At 35.4% G+C, this 21,125-nt stretch overlaps 1 protein-coding gene across 2 annotated transcripts in view; it reads left to right on the top strand.

The window, feature by feature from the left end:
- LOC140161122 (uncharacterized) overlaps positions 1-20,189 on the top strand; it is a 39,535-nt gene extending 19,346 nt beyond the window's left edge. Inside the window, exons 2-5 of one of the 2 annotated variants that reach the window (XM_072184530.1) lie at positions 2,543-2,738; positions 9,418-9,656; positions 13,282-13,559; positions 14,122-20,189. In XM_072184530.1, the coding sequence (XP_072040631.1) occupies positions 2,543-2,738; positions 9,418-9,656; positions 13,282-13,559; positions 14,122-14,212 (804 nt within the window). In that variant the 3' untranslated portion in view covers positions 14,213-20,189. The remainder of the gene's footprint in view (positions 1-2,542; positions 2,739-9,417; positions 9,657-13,281; positions 13,560-14,121) is intronic. The other variant, XM_072184531.1, reaches the window with a different exon arrangement.
- Positions 20,190-21,125: the final 936 nt, after the last annotated feature.

Raw genomic sequence — 21,125 nt, 5'->3', positions numbered from 1 at the left:
CTTGAGAACTGTTGCTCAAGCACCTAGTAACAAATGTTTTCATTTTAAACTATTTTGCTTATCTGTCAATCCAGTGAAGCCACCGATGACAATCGTCCACCAATTCTCAATTTAAGCCCACAACTAAATTAAAGAATAATTTGTGCTTAAGCGAAAATCACCATCTTCGTATACGTTAAAAACTTATCTTATGATCTTGTCAATGAAAGTTTCCAAACCTCAAACCGGATATTTCTCCACGTTAACTTTGTTCATCGTACATTGTAGGCCTATATAATTGTTAATTTTTGAGTCAATGAATTGATATCATTGATCAGCGAATCTGGTACGGTTTTACGACTTTTAAACTATAAATATTCATTTTAAATGAATGCACACGTGACACGTCATTAGTTTTATATTATCAAAGATTTTGAACTTTTTTTCACTACACTCAGTACAGATATTGTGATTTAACACTTGGTCAAAATTGCCGAATCACTTGCTCAGTTGATCATAATTTGCATCGATAAAAAATTAATCATACAAAGTGGCAATCATTGAGAAAGTAAAAAATCTTAAAATTATAAGAATATGCCTTATAGAACGCAATGCTTTTGACAGCGTTGTTATCAGTTGGGTGTGGTTTCTTCTCATAATCGCATGCAATGAATTTCAAAGTTTCTGTATGCTCAACATATCAGAATTCAGTAAAAAGGATCGGTGACCAAACATTTGTTTTATGTGGATTTTCTTCACCATAATATCAGCAGGTGTTGACCATCCCATTGTATGGCAGCAATCCGCAGACACCGGAAAGTTTAGCCAAAACACCTAATAAGCAATGGATTCGAATAATTAGAGACACAGGAAATATAAAAAAAATCAATATTCTGTGGTTTACGTGGACTATTGAAAATATCCAAATTGTCAAAACCATATTTTCTAAATTGTTTTTGTTACTTTTTTCCCTTAGAGTGATAGGCATATACCGTGGCGCGTGAAAACCAATAAGTATTGGGGAGCAACAAATGAGACTAGTGTTGTCTCTGTATACGTATAATTGCTTTAATTAAAATCCCAATCAGGACACTTGATTTTTTGACAGAGTTTAGTGATTTTGACTTAAAGTTTGGTGGTTTGGTATATAGTATGGACTCTAAGGCATTAATTTTATAATTTGAATCGCCATCACTGCTTATTACCTTTGATAATTGTCAGACTGATGTTTATTGGGTCCACGGGTTGGGTCTGCAGCGCAGGTACGGTCTGCGTCAATTGTTAAGGCTGTGCTATCTTCAGTAGATAGCACAATTTCACTACATTGTCGGTATTTTTCGCCATGTGCACGTTACGTAATGTGGCAACGATGTCTGCCTGCATTAATATTTCTTGTTACTTCCACCCAAATACTAAACGTTGAACAATCTATTTCTTTAGACGCTAATTGTAAATACAAAGAGGGGGATAAACAGGAATTGACGACGAAGCATCGTATTTAAAATAAATATTACTTCTCATGGAAATGATAATTATCAAATTAACAATTTTTTATTGACTTTTTGAATGGTATATATATATACATGTAGTCGTAAACTGGAGTAGCGACCTAAACTAACCCAGCTTTTGGCACTATATATTGCTAGACACAGTATAGACGGTAATTGAAATATCTGTCACCCATGAGTTAGCTGCCTATATCATGTATTGCCCATATTTCAGGGTCAGTGCAAATGTATGGCACAACACCCACAAACGATTGATACAGTGTATTTTGGAGAACAAATTCGTGTTAAGCTTTCCAACAACTTGTCCCCAAGCGAAATATTTGCTATGGAGTTTTAATAGCATCGCGGAGGGTAGGACCCGTCATTTGTGTACCTCCTCAAAATCACGACTGAAAGTGTCTAAATAGGGTTGTTCAATCCATTTGCAGAGGTGTGGACAAGTGCAAAATTTGCTGCAGTGCATTCCGGAAACATGTTAAGTGTGTTACCTTCTGATGTTTTTTATTGGTTCAATTTGCACTTAATTTGCTACTGCAGGGATAATGTATTTTGTCTCAGTTTTAATGGCTCGTCAAAATCCCTAGTTTTAACCTCATCACGTACTTGAATCAACGGCAGCTGACAGTTCTTAGCCAGTTTGCCACATGCACACTGTGATAAGTTTAATCATCCATTATATTTTAGATGCTATAGCAAACACCACGAAATCATAAACACATAAAGAATATAGGCCTAGTAAATCCATGGTGTAAGAGAGCATGAGTGATAGAGAACTCATTTATACCATAATTATACCGTAGTTCCGAAATCTTGTGCAATATGTGCATGTAAGCCCCAATGCGGTATTTTGGTCCTGGCTTCGATGGTTATTCTATTTTGTATAGGTTGAATAGGGTACTACCCTTGTATAGAAATGTTGTTGCTATAATAATTATCTATATTAAGATGTGTCACTATTTTCAACGGCTTTCACTATATAAATCCATTTTTGCTATATATGTTGGGGTGTTTTTTAGCTCATGTGTTTACCATTTATTTTTCCCCTTATTTTACAGATATCATCCACAACTGAAGACGATGCAGGCAATACGAATTTTCATCGAGTCGACGAATATTTAAGATTCTTATATCCTTCTCAAAATGATACAAACAGAGTGTGGTCCAAAATAGTCCGGAATAGTTCATATCTCAACACAGGCAAAAAGAGAACGGGCAGAAGAGCCAGCGGTAAATCAAGATCAGGTAGGCATGGTAGGTGATGGGATGGTGTCTAGAAAACAGTTGACAGGATTAGATATTCGTACGAGGACGTGGTACATGATCACGTGACGTCATTATCTACGTACGAAACACTAATTCTATCAAATGAATAAGGACTTACTCTTTGACGCTGCTGATGTAAATGGTGCTCAAAGCACCCCCTGTGACTAACACTATTTTTTAATATTTTGTTTTTCAATTCTGAAATCAAGATTAATCATGAAAAATAGCCCGATTCAAAATGGTTTGCTCGGATCCAGTTCAAATATCTGATTCCAGATTTGATCTGAAATGGATCAAATTTGAGTAATTCTGGATTAAATTATTCTGGAATGGGATATGTTTATGTTTGTTGCTAAGCCAAATCCAATTTACATAACCTAGACTAGAGTGTACATACATTGTACATAATATGGAATAGGCCTAAATGTTGAAATGTCTTATTATTTTGGCTTAATATTGTGTGGTGAAAGTTTGATAAAGAACTCCCTTCAATTTGATCAGCTTTCCCACCAATATATTTCCCGACAGCCTATCCAACCATTCCGTATCATTAATTAGGAATTATTAATTATCAAGTTGCAAATGAATACCTACCACAGAGGTCAACAACTTGCCGGTCATTTCAACATTTTGTAGGATTTATTCATATTCAACACAAATGTTGATTTATTGTTCTATAAAGAATTTAACTTATGCATACACGCGGAAAAAATAAAACAAAACGTAGAAAAAGACACAAAGTAGCGTTAATATAGCGACAAAGCAAATATTTCCACTGGTTGGTTTTCTTTAATCTAACTGGTCACTGACTCACGTCCGTTCACAGGCGGATAGCAAATAATATACCAAAACAAGTGAATAATAATAACAATTTACTGATTAAATAAATGTATGATTTTGTTGTATTCCAAATTTTATAAAATAATCGAGCCTATTTATAACGGTTGTTTGACTATGAAATCAGATTGTTTTGGATTTTTAGTTATTTTTATAGCCATATAAGTGTATGTATATATAATTATAGTACCAATAATTCCCTATCTATGACGTAAGTAAAAATTTGTTTTCTTGGCTGATGTGCAATGAAGTAGCGCAAAATAAGACAAAAATAGCGATATGCACACAATTACAAGCATTTCAAAGAAACCAGTCAAGTTATTAAAAGAAATGGTGCGAAAAATATTAGGCCAGTACTTCTAATTTGGCGCAGAATGCCAACTTTGATATTTGTCCATTGTTTTTCAACGTTTATATTTGACTGGTGCATATTGGCGTGCCTGGACTTCTTCACATAATATGCATGCACTGCTGGTGAAGTTGAACACTCGTCAACACCAAAAATACTTGTATATGTTTGTTGAGAAATGTTGGTACTTAATTGACCTGACACGAGCATACCTTTGGAACAGTGCGTTAATATAATTCAGTGAGCTCAGTTTTTTTATAGAAAATTAATAATGCCTGTTTGTAATTATATTGACCTGATTATATGGAGTTCAACAAAAAAGATAATATGGTGTTTTTTTATGTAGGCCTATATAAATTTATTGTAAGCGTGATACCGGTGGGTTATTCTTTTCTTTGTAGGCTATATAATGGTCTTTCTTTTTAGTTGATTGAAGTAAGAAATATTATCTTTTAAATGTCACTGACCGGTCAGTATGAGTGAAAATTTTCAACAGTTATTACAGTTGCATTATGATATAGTAATTACCATACCAAGTTATTTCTGGCATGGGTCAGAATGTCGGTTTGGAGAAGATTAATTAAACTTGAAGAATTACATGTATTGCATATACTGCATAAATGCATAGCCAAAATGCGAAACAGCAAGTAAGCAAACCGACAAATAAGTTGACAAACACTACAGTTTTAATAAGCACCTCTAAACCAAGCATACAGTACCATAAATCATGTAAAGGACATAAAGATTTGACTTGAACCATGGAAATAGTAGATAAGACGGACGCTTGTGCATGGCGGTCCGGGTAACGGAAAACGTACACTGGAATTGGAAATGCAGTAAAAACGCATTCCGTAGTTATATATCTCAGTTCTCGCGCGGGATTATGATAAATATTATGTTATGGGAAGTAAGAAAGAAGTGTACCAAAAGTATTGTTAACTGAGGCCAATTATTGCTGTTGTCGCTATCATCGTCATGTTCAATTAATAATAAGAAACACTACTTGACATGCTTTATGAATACAATTCTATATGTATCGTTGTCATAGCATGTGTAACCTTGCTGGCCTTCTCCTTGTTAGACATGGTCTAAGGAATATACGCGTAGAAGCATGACAAAGATCATGGTAGGTCAAAATGTTCCCGGGAATCTTATCTACAAGATATGTTACGGGTTTTTGCATACAACATGTCTGATAAATCCGGTTTGTACACTATGATATATCTAATTATTGAACAATCATACGCGTACCTTGTTGAATATGTATATATATCAATGATACAATTATTGTTGAACGATTCATGACTGAAACTTTTGACGGAAATCATAGTTCACAATCACATTTTATCCACAAATATGCATATAATAGTAAAATCTGGCTATTTGAAAACACGGATAGTAAAAGAATTTTGTTCGATGTAAATGTGAAGTTCAAAATTTGTTGGTTTACGCTGGAATGTTTTTCTGTGATATTGACAATAACGGTATATGCATTATGTCAAGATGATAATAATCACAAGCTATGAGAACATATCAATGATGTGACTTCCAATTCTGATTCTGAATGGAATTGTTTGATTTCTTGCATCAATGGCATTGCCCAACTCTTTTTCTGTCAATTTCAACTCCATCTATTCTAACAGAAAAACACCCTATTTTGAGATAATAAGCGTGTGTGGTCATTTGGGTAATAACGAACGACAAGCCCTGTGATTTTAATAATTATCACATAAAATAAGTTTTTCCGAAGTTCTATTTGCTTCAAGAAATCAGGAGTACAAAGGAACCGTAATTACCTAAAAAAACTGACCTGGTAATTAAAGTTCTCATAATGCACAGGGCCACATAATTGTGACAGAAATGAGAATGACCCTCAAATTAAAAAAATGTGCATGGTTTATTTGCCCTACATTCTGTGTAAAAGTGCAACAAATTGTCAAAATTGAAATTTGAGCATTAACTTTGTCATCTCGAAACTGGCCATAAGAGTATGCATTTTTAAATCTTAAAATAAAGATAAAATTATTTTTATGATTGCATCCCGAAACTGGTCATAAGATTATGCATTTTTAAATCGTGAAATAAAGATGAAATTATGTTATTGTGCAAACTAGAATTTACTTGCGTTGTATTCTGTTCCCACATATTGTAACAATTTTAACTGTTATTTAATTGTATATGCTCAAGGATTGTTTTTGACAAATATTTTCAAATTTCCGTTTTACCCATAATTTTGAGCTTCAAAATGTGTTGAATTTGACAGATAATTATCATCAGTTATTGAATCAGGGACAAAGTTACGATGTATTTGTTACAGAAGTCATCTACCAATGGTTGATTATGGGTGGTTATGGTCAATAGACATTTCCTCTCCCTATAATTGATAATAATATCAGAATTATATATTGGAATTTAATTGGATAAAAGTAAGGCTTTTGATATAACACGATGGAAGGTTGAACGATTGGACCATGGTTGTCATGACAGACCATCTATCTTGCTGTCCTCCATGTGATTTACCATGTTCCCACGTTAGAGAGGAAACACGGTTATATGAAAATTTCAAAAATGAATTAGAAACGTGTACATGTATATGAAATTGCAACATTTATTTAGTTACATTCAGAAATCTGCCAATCCCAATCTACACTGTTCCCCGTGCATGTCATTTCTTGTGCAGTTAACGATTTTTATGGTTAAATGCAGTAACCATAATTATATTGTATGTGTTATGCCCATCAGGCATTAAGCAATTCCGGACAAATCCAATAGTGGGTGCGATCTCAAACACATCCTTTCAGTTTTCTCATTATTTTGTCAAAAATGTATGGGCTAAGGATATTTCCCCGATTTATCAACATTTGTATGCGATTTCGGGAAATTGTACAATTTGTTTGGTCATGGAAAGATCTCTGAGAACCGAGCGAGTAATGATTACAATATCACTCTCAGAGTTACACAAAACAATAATGAATATGAACAAATTAATTCAAATTAAGCTGATAAGGAAAAAAACATCTGACTAGAAAACAAAAGCATTTTGGGAATGGAATGTGACCTGACCTGACCCCCATACCCGACCTGTACCTAAAGAAGGTCCAAAAAATTGTCAGTTTTCAAAGATTAGCGTAGCATCTTATTGTCAACACGGGCGACAAACCAATGGCGGCCTGCCTTTGAGTTCACAGATTGACGGTTCAATGCGTAAGCTAATGGACGCAGTTTAGATAGTTTGAGCGTTTCACAAAGATTCGGTTCTCAAAACTTAATTGTATAAATGGTTGGATCTCGAGTGCCTATCTTTGATTGCATATGAGAAAATATGTAATAGAGACTCTATAGAGCATTCAATAGCAATGTTCTGATCAATGTTTGTAAAGTAATCGTATTTATAATCAGGTCAATAATGTCAAAGTTAAAACGTTACCCATGGAAGTTTAGTCATCGGGTGTAGGTCAATCGCCCTTTTGATATTTCAGGCTTATTTCTTTCGTTCCCACCGGCAAACTAAACTTCTAGATAAACAGATCACCTCAATCATAATGGATAGATAGATGATACCGAAAGGAATTGGAAGCACTTCTCCCCTACAATGGAATTTATGTCGTGGACAATGTGATAATAGGTGGGGCAGTGTGGATTTCCAGAAGAATTTGCCAGTGTCAGCCCCGAAGTGAATCTCTCACTGGTGGGTGACATCTATACTGTTTTCAGGTGTTGCTAACACCTACAATTCAAAAGCGTTGGCTCTGGCGACACAAAGCGCCCAGTTTGACTTAGTATGCCGTGTTATACAATAAATCCATACAAATTAGTTGGATTTCATGTTGAATTTTTGTGTCAGACAATGAAACTGATGGGTACCAATCATTTTGATACAGCATGTATAATGGCAACAATGCATCTCAACTTGACTTTCAAATTAAGCACGTTTCCTTTGTGGCCAACTTCAAGTTCGTAGAATTCATGGCAAATATTGTAAAAATGTAGCACAATTGGGCGTATTATATAATGTGTTGGTAATAGTATTTGAAGAAAGTCCTCGGGGTTGGGTCGTGCTGAACGAGATGAGGTGAGCGAGGTTTGGATGTATCTCTAGTTCCGCTGTGCCAAACAGCACAGCGTTACGCCGTTCAAACCATGTTGTTTGAAATCACAGGTTTTGTCTTAAAACGTCTTAAAGGGATTTGTGGCACCTTGATTTAAAGGGCTGTTAGCATGGTTAGCTCTATGTGTAGCTCAGTGTGTTTTACTATATGCCAAGGAGCTAGCCTCATTCCAGGAACACGGTGGTTATTTGGTACAAGCATCATATCCCAAGACAACTGCAAACACCTTACAGTATAGTGTGAGTGTGACAAGAGGGTGGGGTCGCCTGATTTGAACACATCCAATGGCGGGTAAAATATAATGGTTTGAGGTCGACTTCACACCTCGTGGACTTATTCCTTAATTGGTCACTAGGATCATGATTGCTAAATTAGCAGACTGTAGGGCACCAATAGTCAACAATTTCAGAAGTTTTCAAAAATAATGAGGAAAAATTAAAAGAAGAAAGAACAACCAAGTGGAAAAATTAAGTGAATGTACAGAATTAATCGTGGAGATAACGATATAATTACAGGAATACCCGGCTCATTATGTTTGCTAATTGAATGGGTGGCTGGTGAACACAAAGTGTCAACGCTTTAAATCTATGTTGGTCTGTTTTTAGACATTTATATCTATTGATAGGCAACCGTAATTTGTTTTGAGAGTGCCAATCTGTAACAGTTGTATTGTTTATGTTGTTGTTTTGGTACCTCTAATTTATAATCATGAAATGATAAATAAAATGTTCGTATATAAGACATTCAACCAATATATCCAACATGTCCAAATTCATTATTTCTTCTCGCATGTGTAAAGAGATTTGGGAATCTTTAAAACAATGATGACAATTAGTTAACGCATAAGAGTAAAACAAAATGTTAAATGTAAAACGAATAGTAATGTGATCACTTTCTCCATTTTCATGATCTTTGATGGTGATGGTATTAATGGTGTTGATGGTGCATGGTGAAAGTGGTTGCTTTCTGTGTACAAATTGGTGATGGGGCTGCCTGTGGGTGGTGTGGCGATGGTGCATGGTGAAATCCCAGCTTGTAAACTATTTGCTTATGGTAGCGGTATGCTGCTCGGAGATCCTGAATGCATACTACATTGTATCGGGGAAGTGCACTTCCCTGATGATAATACCACAAGACCATAGGACATCGTGAACAGAAGGATCTTCCTGAGGACGAAAGTATGCACCATCGCCGTTTAATTTTCTCATCTAATGCAGAGCTATTGCTGGTTAAATAAAAATCACCATGATCATTCTGAAAAGGCCTATACCAGCCAACTTTACTCATGTTGTTTGTACGCACTATAAACCTCTTTGTTTCATTATTATACGAGTAACATATTTCGCTTCTTTTTTTTCATTCATCTTTGCAGCACTAGCATTTTCTTCAGCGGAAGTCATGAAGAGAATCAACGCAGAAAGAGAAGCCGCGGAGTGTCAGCCCAGAGACACAGTGTTAGACGCTTACGAAGAAATTGGCATACCTAAAGGTTACAGTACGTTCATCTTTCCCGATTGTGTCGTGGTGAAGAGGTGTAAAAACGGAGGGTGTTGTCGAGACGACGAGGAATGTGTAGCAGCAGAACACACCAGAGAAGAAGTCTCCATGCTGGTAAGTATTTAAGGCTCTTCAGTCAGATCAGACGTTCAATGAAGCAACGATGGTGATCTAAGCTTAAATACCTGACAAGAATTCGTTTGGCGAGTACAGAAAGCTGAGAACAAACCATACAGGCATTGCACGCAAGAAACGGTGGATTTATGGTTATCCCGCAATGTGCTCCAATCGATTCTTATCACTCCTGGATCACTCGCGTTGTCTTTCATTTATTCCTATCATATTGACGTCATGCCTGTTGCATGTCGCCTTGGTGGCATGCTTGCTTTCGGGATTCTGGCGATGCTGCTGGAAATCACTGCTTAACCATGTAAACAAAGGTGTTCGTAACACATGTTTGCGGCAAGAACATCTGGCATTCTCAAGCAATGGTAGAGGGGCTTTACCATTTCTCCTGCGAAGTCCAGTGAAGATGACTTTTATTCTGGAAATTCCGATGTAGCTGTCTCCTCGTCCGCTTCGAAACAACGGTCTGGATAATATCTTAATATGAATTTGTTGACGGTTCCATTGAATTAATCACAAATTTGTCAAGATGTTCAGTTCGTATAGAAACACAATGCCACTGTGGATGGTTATAAGGCAACACGTTTTGTTGTGGTATGGAGAAGGTATTGTGAGGACATTCAGCCGTATCTGAGGACGTTGTTCTGTCTGTCGTGTCTCTGCTGTGTGCAATCTGTTTGCGCCGTGGTGAAGGGACGGCTTTAGGTGGTGTGGTATTAAAATGGGTCTCATTGCTGGCAAAGATGGTAGAGGTTGGATGGTTATAGCTTATAGGCCTACTGCTTGGTGAAGGTGATAAGGGATGCAATGAAATTTTGTAGGACAGGAACTGATTAAGGTGGTATACGAGCCATGCATGTCCAATGTCAAATATGTCTTTAATGTTATAGAACTAACGAAGGTGGTGGAGTGTTTCTAATCTGATAGGTGATGGTGGCATACAGGCTGTGGTTAACATGGTTAAGATGATGCAGATTACTGTGATCATTATCATGTGGGCAAGTTATCTCTTGTTCATGTTGTTTGCAGCTACCAATGCACCAAGACTTATGTGTGGTTTACTTGCAGCGCGCAGAGTCGTACTGCAAGCACAGATCCTTGATCTGTGTGCTGTAAGGGAATTTGTCGAACCTAATCACTAATGATGAGATACATGTATTGATAGGAAAAATGGTACATACTATACATGCACATTTGTAAAGCAAAAAATAAAATAAAAAACACAGACCAAATTCGTAATGTTAACTTTTATAAACTCAAGTTGGACAACTCAATTATTTTTGCGGACTGGAATGCGTATGATTCTTATAACTGATATTAGCACGTTTAATACGCTGAATTTATAACTGAACCATTTCAACAATCTGCACGTACAACTTCTTTGTTGCAAACCATCATTATGCTTTTGCTCGAATGATCGGAAAATCCTCTTTGAAAGGATAAAGTATCAGAAAACTTATTAAAATACATTTCTTCATGGACCTCGATTTATCTATTCTTTCATGGTCTATCGTCGGCCATTTATGCATAGACAAAATTGAATGACTCGATTGTAATCATGGCCATAATGCTAATATTGCATCATTGTACAATAGGACGTGTGACAGTGTATAATCGGAGATGTAATCTTCTCATGTGTATTAAAGTCCCATTCAGTTATCCCAGCGAAATTAAGTGCATGTAAAAATTAAAAATTGTGTATAAATTATTTAAAAGTGAATAGTGAAGGATAGGTCAGTTGGATGTCATGAGGTATTTCTGCAATGAAAAATTTGGCCCAAAAAACCCCACCAAAAACCAAAAAACCCAACAACAACAACAAGTAAACAACATTATTGACATACTTAGTAGTTGAAGCCCCATTGAAATACATGTAGCTTATTTCTCTACTTAGAGAAATTACAGATGAATTTTAATTGTCTTAGTTTGTATAGGCTAATGGCTACACGACTTTCGTGTTAACCACTAGCAGGCTATGTTAACACATTAATAAAGGTGCCAAAATCTGAATTTTGATGATTTTTACGATCCTCCGGATGAACAAATCAATGATTGGGCCTTTAATGTGAGAAATCTAGACCACGTTCCAAATTACATGGCTTAAAATTAAACATTATTTTGATAAGTCTTCTATACAAAAGTTGGCATATAATATCCATATTCTAGGAAATATGGATATATATTTTTTTATCTCAATTAAGATATAAATATTTGATACAGTATATGAGCTATTTATAATGCGCTTTCTATTTTGTCATGGCCGCATTATAGTAGAAGGCATTCCGAGGGTAAACGAAATCGCATGGGTACACGTTTTAATATACATGATATACATGTATATCATGTATATTAAAACGTGTACCCATGCGATTTCAGTACTAGTACATTGAATCTATATAACCTGATCAAGATGAGTATAGTTGTCAAAGTTGATCATGTAAAACGTGCAAGAGTAAGATAATTTAAATTTACTTGTAAATACCAGCCTCAGCATTGATGCACAATCATAAATAATGTTTATTAATTGTTGCACAGAGCCCTTATCATGGAAATTATACTGGTTTTTGGAAAGCGTTTGACGCAGTTGAATCTCATCACTCCAAGACCCATTGGGTCGTACGCGTGCGTTTAACCATCTTAACTGGTTAATTGACTACGGTACTTTCACGGTACTTATTTAGACCACTCGCCGACAACAAACATACCAGAAGAGAGCCTTTAACACATATCGTGCAAAAAGGACCCTCCTTTTACCGGGCCTTTTCTTTAGATTTGCTTTTGTGCACCCACCAAACGGTGACAATATTCGGTGCAATTAATTTTCTAAAAAATATTACCTAGGTCAGTAGACGTCAGAATCATCCTTTATGCAAAAAAGTTGCTTTATGAACCTATAAAGAGTTTGATATGGTGAACGTCAATAGTGGTTCTAGTTCGTTAGCATATAACAATATTAACTGAAAAAAGTTTTGTCAAAGATAAATTCATGAAATACCAGACAGAAAATGGTACTGTATTTTTCTATTGTATTACCGATATGACCGTGGCAAACCGAGGGGTGCAATAGTTTGTGTGTATTGTTAGTTTTGTTTTACTGGGCGGTCATCCCAGGTACTTGGAGCGACTGAATATGTATCGAATGTAATCTGGGGTTTCCTAGGTTGAGGTTGATGGCCGGACGAAGATGACACTCCATGGAACTAATATTTGGGGAGTTTCGCCTCAAGTGAAAATCTGCCAGTAAAGAAAGAAAGAGAGAATGTCTTTTGTCAAAAATTGACCTAAAACCGTCACGTTTGGATGGCATTCCAGTATTTGACTTTGTTGGCTGCATGCATTGTTCATGAGCTATGGTTGTCTGCTAGCAAATTTGTTTCATCCAAAAAGACTAGAATATAAAATTAATGTTTGGTTAATAAGATTGGTACTGGAATTGTATATGGTCGATAGTGGTGGATTATACCCAAAATTTACGTGGCATACAGAATGAGCGCCCTCATATTTTGATAGGATATATCTTGTCAAGAAGTTCTTGCAAACGCTCATACAATTTATTTATAATTTAGAAAACTAGTTGTAAATACATTTCTTGTATTTGTTTGACATTTTGCAGTTCTTGATCAACCAAGTTGCAATCGAGAAGACGATCATTCAAGACACAGCGTGCGAATGTCGACCGAAACCAGCCTTCTGTCCACCACCTCAAGTCGACTGTCCCAATGGCAAAGTATGGAGCTACTCGGAATGCAAATGTACATGCAGATATCGATGTCCCAAACCTTTCCTACAAGACGAAGACAGTTGTGAGTGCGATTGCCTCATGTCCAACAGAGAATGCAAAAACATCAGCAGAGGGCGCAAAAACAGGAAACTATCAAACGAGGAGTGCGAGTAAGTACACGTTCCCTTGTCTACATAAGTGTCTCAAACTTAAAACATTGTCGACAAGATAACGACCATTGTCGACAAGATATCGACAATTGTCGACAAGATATCGACCATTGTCGACAAGATATCGACAAGATGTCGCCCATTGTCGACAAGATGAACAAAGTCTCGAACAAAGTTCATCATTTGAGCGGATAGAACAAAAAGAAAGAAGGTGACGTCTGTCACAATCGCAAAAGTGTTGCAGTGTGCAAAGTGCCGCAGCCAATGCTGCAATGCTGAGAAAAAGAACAAAAGCCCAAACAAACATTTTGATCGGAAAATCACAGCGGATAACGGCCAGCTCTATTTATTGCAACGGATAACGCACGCAAAACTTGTCAAACTATTATATAATTGTACGATTTGGTTTATTTAGGTAAAACTTCAGTTATTCACATACCAGGTTTGTTTAATCATGTTAATAGAAATTATTGTTGTTAATATGGAAATGACAAATAAAAATGACCAGTTAAAAAGCGTTTTGTTTTAATCAGTTTTCTTTTCCTTCTTGTTTCGTTTTCAGTTGCGTACGAAGAGGACTTTGTGCCACACCACCATGCCTAAACGGACGGTTTTCAATTAGTGCCTGCACATGCGTACAATCATGGAGTTGATACCCGCACATTACAATCATTTTATACTTTTCCAAGAGACTGCTGCAGAAACATCATGGCAAAGGCAATTAAGGCTCGTTGTGAGACAATGAGAGAACGATATATGTTAACTTCAGTGGCAACAACAATTGAAATACACAACAAATTTTGTTATTTTGTATTATTTATTGAGAACGAACGAGACTGCAAACATGAGACTGAAAGGGAATAATGTGTCTTAATCGGCAATATTGTATTTTGTATTTAAAACAAGCAACTGAAAAGAACTAGACTTATTTATGGTATTGTAGAAGATTGGAGTGGAAACTGAACTCTAGATGGCGCACTATCAGTGGACAAGACGGTGGATGCAGGCAGGATTCAAGAGTGCCGAGCCAAGCAAAACTCTTCCGATATTTTTATCCTATACAATGTACTGGGATCACAAGTACTATACTCAAATAGGTGGATCCATTTTAAGTTGGTGATGGAGGTTCATCCTTAATCCCGTATCCATTCTAATCAATAACAATATATTTTTTAAAGATTACTGTTCACTATTGGTACTCATAAATGCTTATGTACATACCATATTTTACATTGAAAACTGTCATACTATACCTCAATGTCAGCCTTGTACTGAACTTTATTGCAACGTCATTTTTGTATAAGAAATGACTCTTAATGTAGTATCATAATCTTGACTAAGCGTTATGCTAGACAATTATGTTTAGTAAAAACGTAGCAAATAATTGCTTTATATTTCCCGAAATCCCAATTTAAAAAAAAATAAAATCCGGGAACTGATAAAATATTATGTGTATTAATGTGTAATAAATAGGTTTATTTTGCTATTATTTATAAAATCATTGAAATGATAATCTATTATGATGTTGATTATGGAAAATGTTGATTCAACATTAATTGCTTCATTAATTGCCCAGAACAGGGGCCTTGCAAAGAATCTGTATTTATGATAAAGCATTGTGAATCAACAATTCTAATAATCATTATTCACATTGGTGTATCATTATAATGTTGACCTATATTCGTGCTTAGCATTTGATTCAAAATGCTTTGTCATGAGTAGAGCCACTCAATTCAGACAATTTAAATTCAACAGTATTCAACTAAATATGGATTCCATTATTTTACATGTATTCCAAAGATTGTGACTTTTACATATTTTTTAAGTCGAATAACGTATTTTAAAAACTATCATGACAAAAATAAGGATATATTTGACAACATCCACATAAGCCTTCTTGAATTATGGCGGGCATAAAAGGAGAGGGCGTACTTTGAAGTGAGTAATCTTTTGTATGCTCAGCATACAAAAGATTACTCACTTCGAAGTACGCCCTCTCCTTTTGTGTCCGCTATATTTCAAAAAGGCTTATTCAGGTGTCCGCTTTTCCGAAAATGACACGAGATTACGTGCAGATCCGGACCATTATTCGTATTTCAAAATAGCAACATATGGAAAAATACCAGCGGACCCTTTTTTAAGTCCTTTTAGATATAGTTTTATACAGTAAAACATTATCTGATTGGATAAAGTATACACTTGAGTGTGGAATGTACAACTAAACACATTAATTAAGTAAACAAATTTCGTTCTCACTACATAATACCAAGGGAAAATTGTATTCAATTGGCTCATTTGCTGTACAGCGCACCAGCCAAGTAAACCGAGGATTACATATAAACCCAATTCGATCGGTGGTATACTTTTTTCTGCCTTACTGTTATGCGGTGAGAAGTTTTAATGTTTATGTTATAAAATGTTAGCATTTTAGATATTAAAGTAATATTTTAGATATTAAACAAGTTTCCTTTGGTCCATAACCCGAAAGGTATCTAATATATCAATGATCCAGGTAATGTGATAATTATGGCATGCAGCGAATACCAGGTCTAATAATTATAAACCATCCTTAGTTAATATAACCGGTTATGTAGCCTATCTTACGCGGGTAGTGACTATCTGGCCATGGTAAAACCGGCTTTTCATTTGGATAATATCGCCCTCTAGAATCAGTTGAATACAAAGGGACGATTTATAGATATGGCAGTTCGTCGGTATACGGAAATGTAGAGATCACCTGCTACTACATGGAAATGTCAAATACATGCACCATCAAACCTATATCGCCTGCTTACTGCATGGCAATGCCAAACACACGATTAAACCTATACTTTTAAAGGGGGAAAAAGTTTACCAAAATTTCAATATTTTTTTTGAATTTTAAGTTTGAATTATCATGAAATTCTGTTCCTTCAGGACTCACATTTCTGACTTTATGAATTACTAAATGGTATAACAAAATCTTCCATTGACATTATACATGTTAACATTAATTTACACAAAATGAACGATTATTACCGGGTATGTCTACACTGAATTCTCTATACCTTATTGTATTCAATGACCTAGCTTTGAAGGTGAAGGTCTGGATGAATTATAATATTTATCATCAACAAAAGATATAAATAATTGTAATTAGAATTTAATGACGATAATGATTGTAATTTTTATTTGCAAAGAAGCAGTAATGTTTAATGCGAACAGTACAAAAACGTTTTATTACAATGTATATAGGGCATCACAACATGTGAGTCGTTATTATTATTAATTATTATTATTATTACTATTATTGTATTGTAGCCTGTATATACTGTATATTAGAAGAAATATTAATGCCCGGCTATTATGATATTATATGAATATGATGAGTACAAAAATGTGATATTTTAAATGGTATGTTTGTCTTTATTTACTTTTGTATGAACAATTTTGGTGTTATCATATAACAATAGAATTGTGTCAATTATATGGAAAGTGTTTCAATTTGTGATAAGAAAATGGCCTAAAATTTTTAGCATTTGCATATCACTGAACTGTCCAAATTGTTTTGCGCAAACAAATAAGCATTTACCTTATAACTGTGTAAGTTTAAAAGAATAACTTTTCAATATGTGCATCGGTTAAGTGTTATATATGTTATTTATTTATCTATTTCTGTCTTAAAATAAGTCAAAGATCCTACCGAAATACTTGGATGTGAGAATATGTATTATGCAGATTTGGAAATGCTCATCCAAAATATCACCTCAGGTGATATCACGGTTAGGGTAGGAACTATAGCCTTAACACTGATATCACCTTAGTTGACATTGATAACTGATGTTCGTTTTGGTCTTGTATTGAAAGTTTGTCTCGATAGTTTGATTACTCTACTCATACTTTCGGGGAACCGCTCAATATTTACGCCAAGGGGGAGTGGGAGTTCTGACAAAAAATCACGTCCCCTCCCCCTCGCTCAAAACTTTCGGATTTCCCTCTTGATTCCCCCTTTGTCTCCAAAACTTAACATTCACCCTCATGGTTCAAGTAAAAAAAATCAGATTCCCCTCAAAGCCCACCCCCACCCCCAAAAAAATTTAAAACTCTCACTCCCTCCCCCTGGCGTAAATATTGAACGGTTCCTTGGGTAAATTTCATACTTGTAGTTACCTAAATGCAAATTGCATGTTTGACGCACTGGTTTTGGCAAGGTCTTTGGCATTCTTGTTTGAAAAAAGTATAGAAATTAGCGTAATCAAAGTATACTGTGTAACAGGTCTACGACTCTTTTGCAAGCTATATAGATATTGCTACATTATCGTGAATTTATTTAATGTGGTAACATTTGAACTTTGACAGACAAGAAGAATCGCCACGATTTCCGCATGCTGACCTAAACCAGATTAGGCTACCATAAACTGGCCTTATACATTAAAACCGTGACATGGTGAAGTGTCTATGTACGATCTATCACATTCGTAGAAAAGAAAGCTCCAACATGAACTTAATTTATCCTCTCAAAAGCACCCTTGATGGCTCTTAAAAGAACCATAAAATGATCTTAGGACACTCTGAATAACATTTTTTTAGTTTTCCGAAAACTATAGAAATTTTATTGCTTCTTCAGAGTGTCCTCGGCGCCTTTTATAGTTCTCCTAAGAACCTTCCAGGTTTCTCATCAGAGGGAAAAAGTTCCTTTTAGAAGATTGTACCTAGCGGGATAGCGACCATGGCAAAACGACTTTGTATTGAAAGTCGCTCTCTCCGGTTAGTATAATACGATGGTGACGGCAGATAGTTATACTGGTTTCGTCATTATGTGAAAACCAAGACGATATGATGTAGTTACGAAACAAGATGTTATCTTACACCTATTTAGTTCTACGATTTCTTCTTTCCATATCTATTAGAAACAATTTTGGTTTTATATCGACGGTGTGTATTCGGTACACTATAATACATTTACGGTGGAAGAAAATTATTAAACTGGACGTATCTTGTTTTATTTTACTGACTTAGTTCAATTGTAACCGTATAAAAATGAAAACCCTACAATAAAATTATAAAAAGACAAGTAATTATAATGAAGTATGCATATGCGTGTTCCGATGAAGACACTGCTTTTTATTCAGGTGGTACATGGCTGTATTGGGGCATTCCAGTTAAAATCCATACACAACCTATGGAAAACTTGGCCTTAATCGTCCACACAGGAGCGTTAATTTCAAATGGGGTTACCTGATTGGGTGACTCCATTTGAAATCTACACCCCCTGTGTGGGAGATTAAGGCACCCATCTATTATAGAGTTGATCTCCGAAGTCAAAATGCAGTATAATAAAACTAAGCTGCCTTTTGAATTTGGATGTATTTTTTTTATATAAATTCAGTAGCACTCCTGAAATTTAAAAAGCCGAATCCTTAAATACGTTTAATATGTAGCAGGTACTGGCCTTTTACTGCACTCTTAGAAAAAAGGTTCTAGGGCTTCTACATACAAGACAGCTCAATAAACATGGTTCTATGCAATTGCAAGAACCACCATCATGGTTCTTTTTGGCTTTTACATAAGCCTAAACATTTTTCATATCTAAAATGGTTCTTTCTGGTCTTTGCAGAACTTTTTTCTGAGAGTGTAAGATACATGTTTGAATGTTAGTACTTAACAAATCAGATATTTTTGTTTGTTACTAAGGCATGTAAGGAGGGCATAAGGTATATATGATTATGCCTATGTTGCAATGTTTCAACATTGCTGTAACTGCTACATCTAATAGGACCTTATTTTAATATAATAATATATTTCATATTCTTAAACGATCTACAAAATATAAAATAATTTGTTGTTGTATTGTTTCAACTTATATAAGGGGAAGATTCTTGCAAGTTTGCTCAAATAAAATTTAAAATCTCATAATTTGTTCGCGAATTTACAAAAATATGTGCATGATTATTTGTAGAGCTAAATATATACGGTTCTCCGTATATTCTTCGGAAGTCCAAAGTTACTGTTCCGTCAGGAGAGAATCGTTTTATGTTTACTTTGTTGTTTTAACTCCAAAGCTTAGCAAAGACTTTTCATAACGATAAGCTTTGCGAACTTTTTTCACGTTAATCAGAAGCTCTTTGAATTACATCACATTTTAATGATGTCATTTCCGAGTCTGTTTCGTTTTGAAAATTGCTATATACAGTATAGAATTGCTCTTGCACCTGAATGACCTGATACAATATATCACATGGTAATAAACACGAGATGCTGGTTATTATGTCTTTTGGAGTACAGAATCACACGCATATTAACAATCTAACAGTTATTTAGGGAATACGGGAAGATATATACTTTGCTAATTGGAGATTCTGGCCCTTAACCGGCTCCTGGACCATAAGAAATTGAATAGCTGCGAATATGGTTCAGGAGCAGGATAAGGGGTTATATTCTCCAACGTACTGGATACTTTCGTATGGATTCTGAACACACTCTCAGCAAAAATGGTTCTAAATATGTCCCTATATGGAACCCTCAATGGTTCTGTAAAGAACCAAAAAGGTTCTACAAAGGCCCAAAATTGTTCTACAAAGGGTTAAAAACACTTTATAGAACCTAAAAGGTTCTTTCAGTTTTAATAACCTTTTTCTTGAGGGTTCTATAGGCTATATAGAAGACAAAAAGGTTCGTTAAGATATTTTTAGAATCTTTTTCGTGTTCTACATACAGCGTGAAGTTCTGTCTTGGATTGTGGGTGAAAATATAGGAGACAAAATATGTTTGATTGCGTCTTTGATTGCGTCATAGATATACTCGTATCTCAAATAATCTGCACATATTTTCACAATCGCGATCTCAATGTTAAAATAGTTACTTCATCTTGCAAGATAAATTATGAAAAACAAAGTTTCTGCTATAATTTGAGTTAAATCTTATTTATGTATACTGTGAAGCGATGCTGTCTGAACTTATTATGTTTCTCAATAAAATACAAATATAACATCACAATGAATTGGAAATAATTATGGTTGTACTGTGTGTCTATTTTAGCGTTCAAATGTTGTAAAGTCTCAAAAGACGTGTTTTCATACAGCAGCTGAAAAGGTCTTTCTCTTCTTCTCTCGCATGAAAAAAATTGGCCTGCAAAAGGAAGCCCTTTCCTTTAACGACAGCCGAAATTGGACACGAGAGGATTGATTTTCTCCAAGGTTTCCCCCCTTGCTCCAGTAATTATAAAAACAAACAAAACAAAAGACGCTACATATTTATTTGCCCCATTTGGACTAAGGCATTACTAAGGCATTGTTTTGCGAATTCAGGATCTCTGAAATTAATGTTGCCTTATGACCCCTCCCCCCTCAATCGGGCCCTCATAATCTCATACATTTAGTTTGTGATTGAATATCATAGTGAATTCAAATAACATTCTAATGTCTGCCTGATGTCACGAATTCTTGCTAAACCGGAGGCAAGTTCAAGAATAGCTAACGAAGACAAGTTTGTTTATTTCCACAATAAACACCCAAAAGCATCTTACATGCCTGGACCAACCATGCCAACTTATTGCATAGCACCGAATGTTGACGCGATCTTTTTTTA

Source organism: Amphiura filiformis, chromosome 9, assembly GCF_039555335.1.
Source record: "Amphiura filiformis chromosome 9, Afil_fr2py, whole genome shotgun sequence".
NCBI lineage: Eukaryota > Metazoa > Echinodermata > Ophiuroidea > Amphilepidida > Amphiuridae > Amphiura > Amphiura filiformis.
The sequence above is the reverse complement of the archived record's forward strand: the minus strand, read 5'-3'. Positions and strand labels throughout refer to the sequence as shown.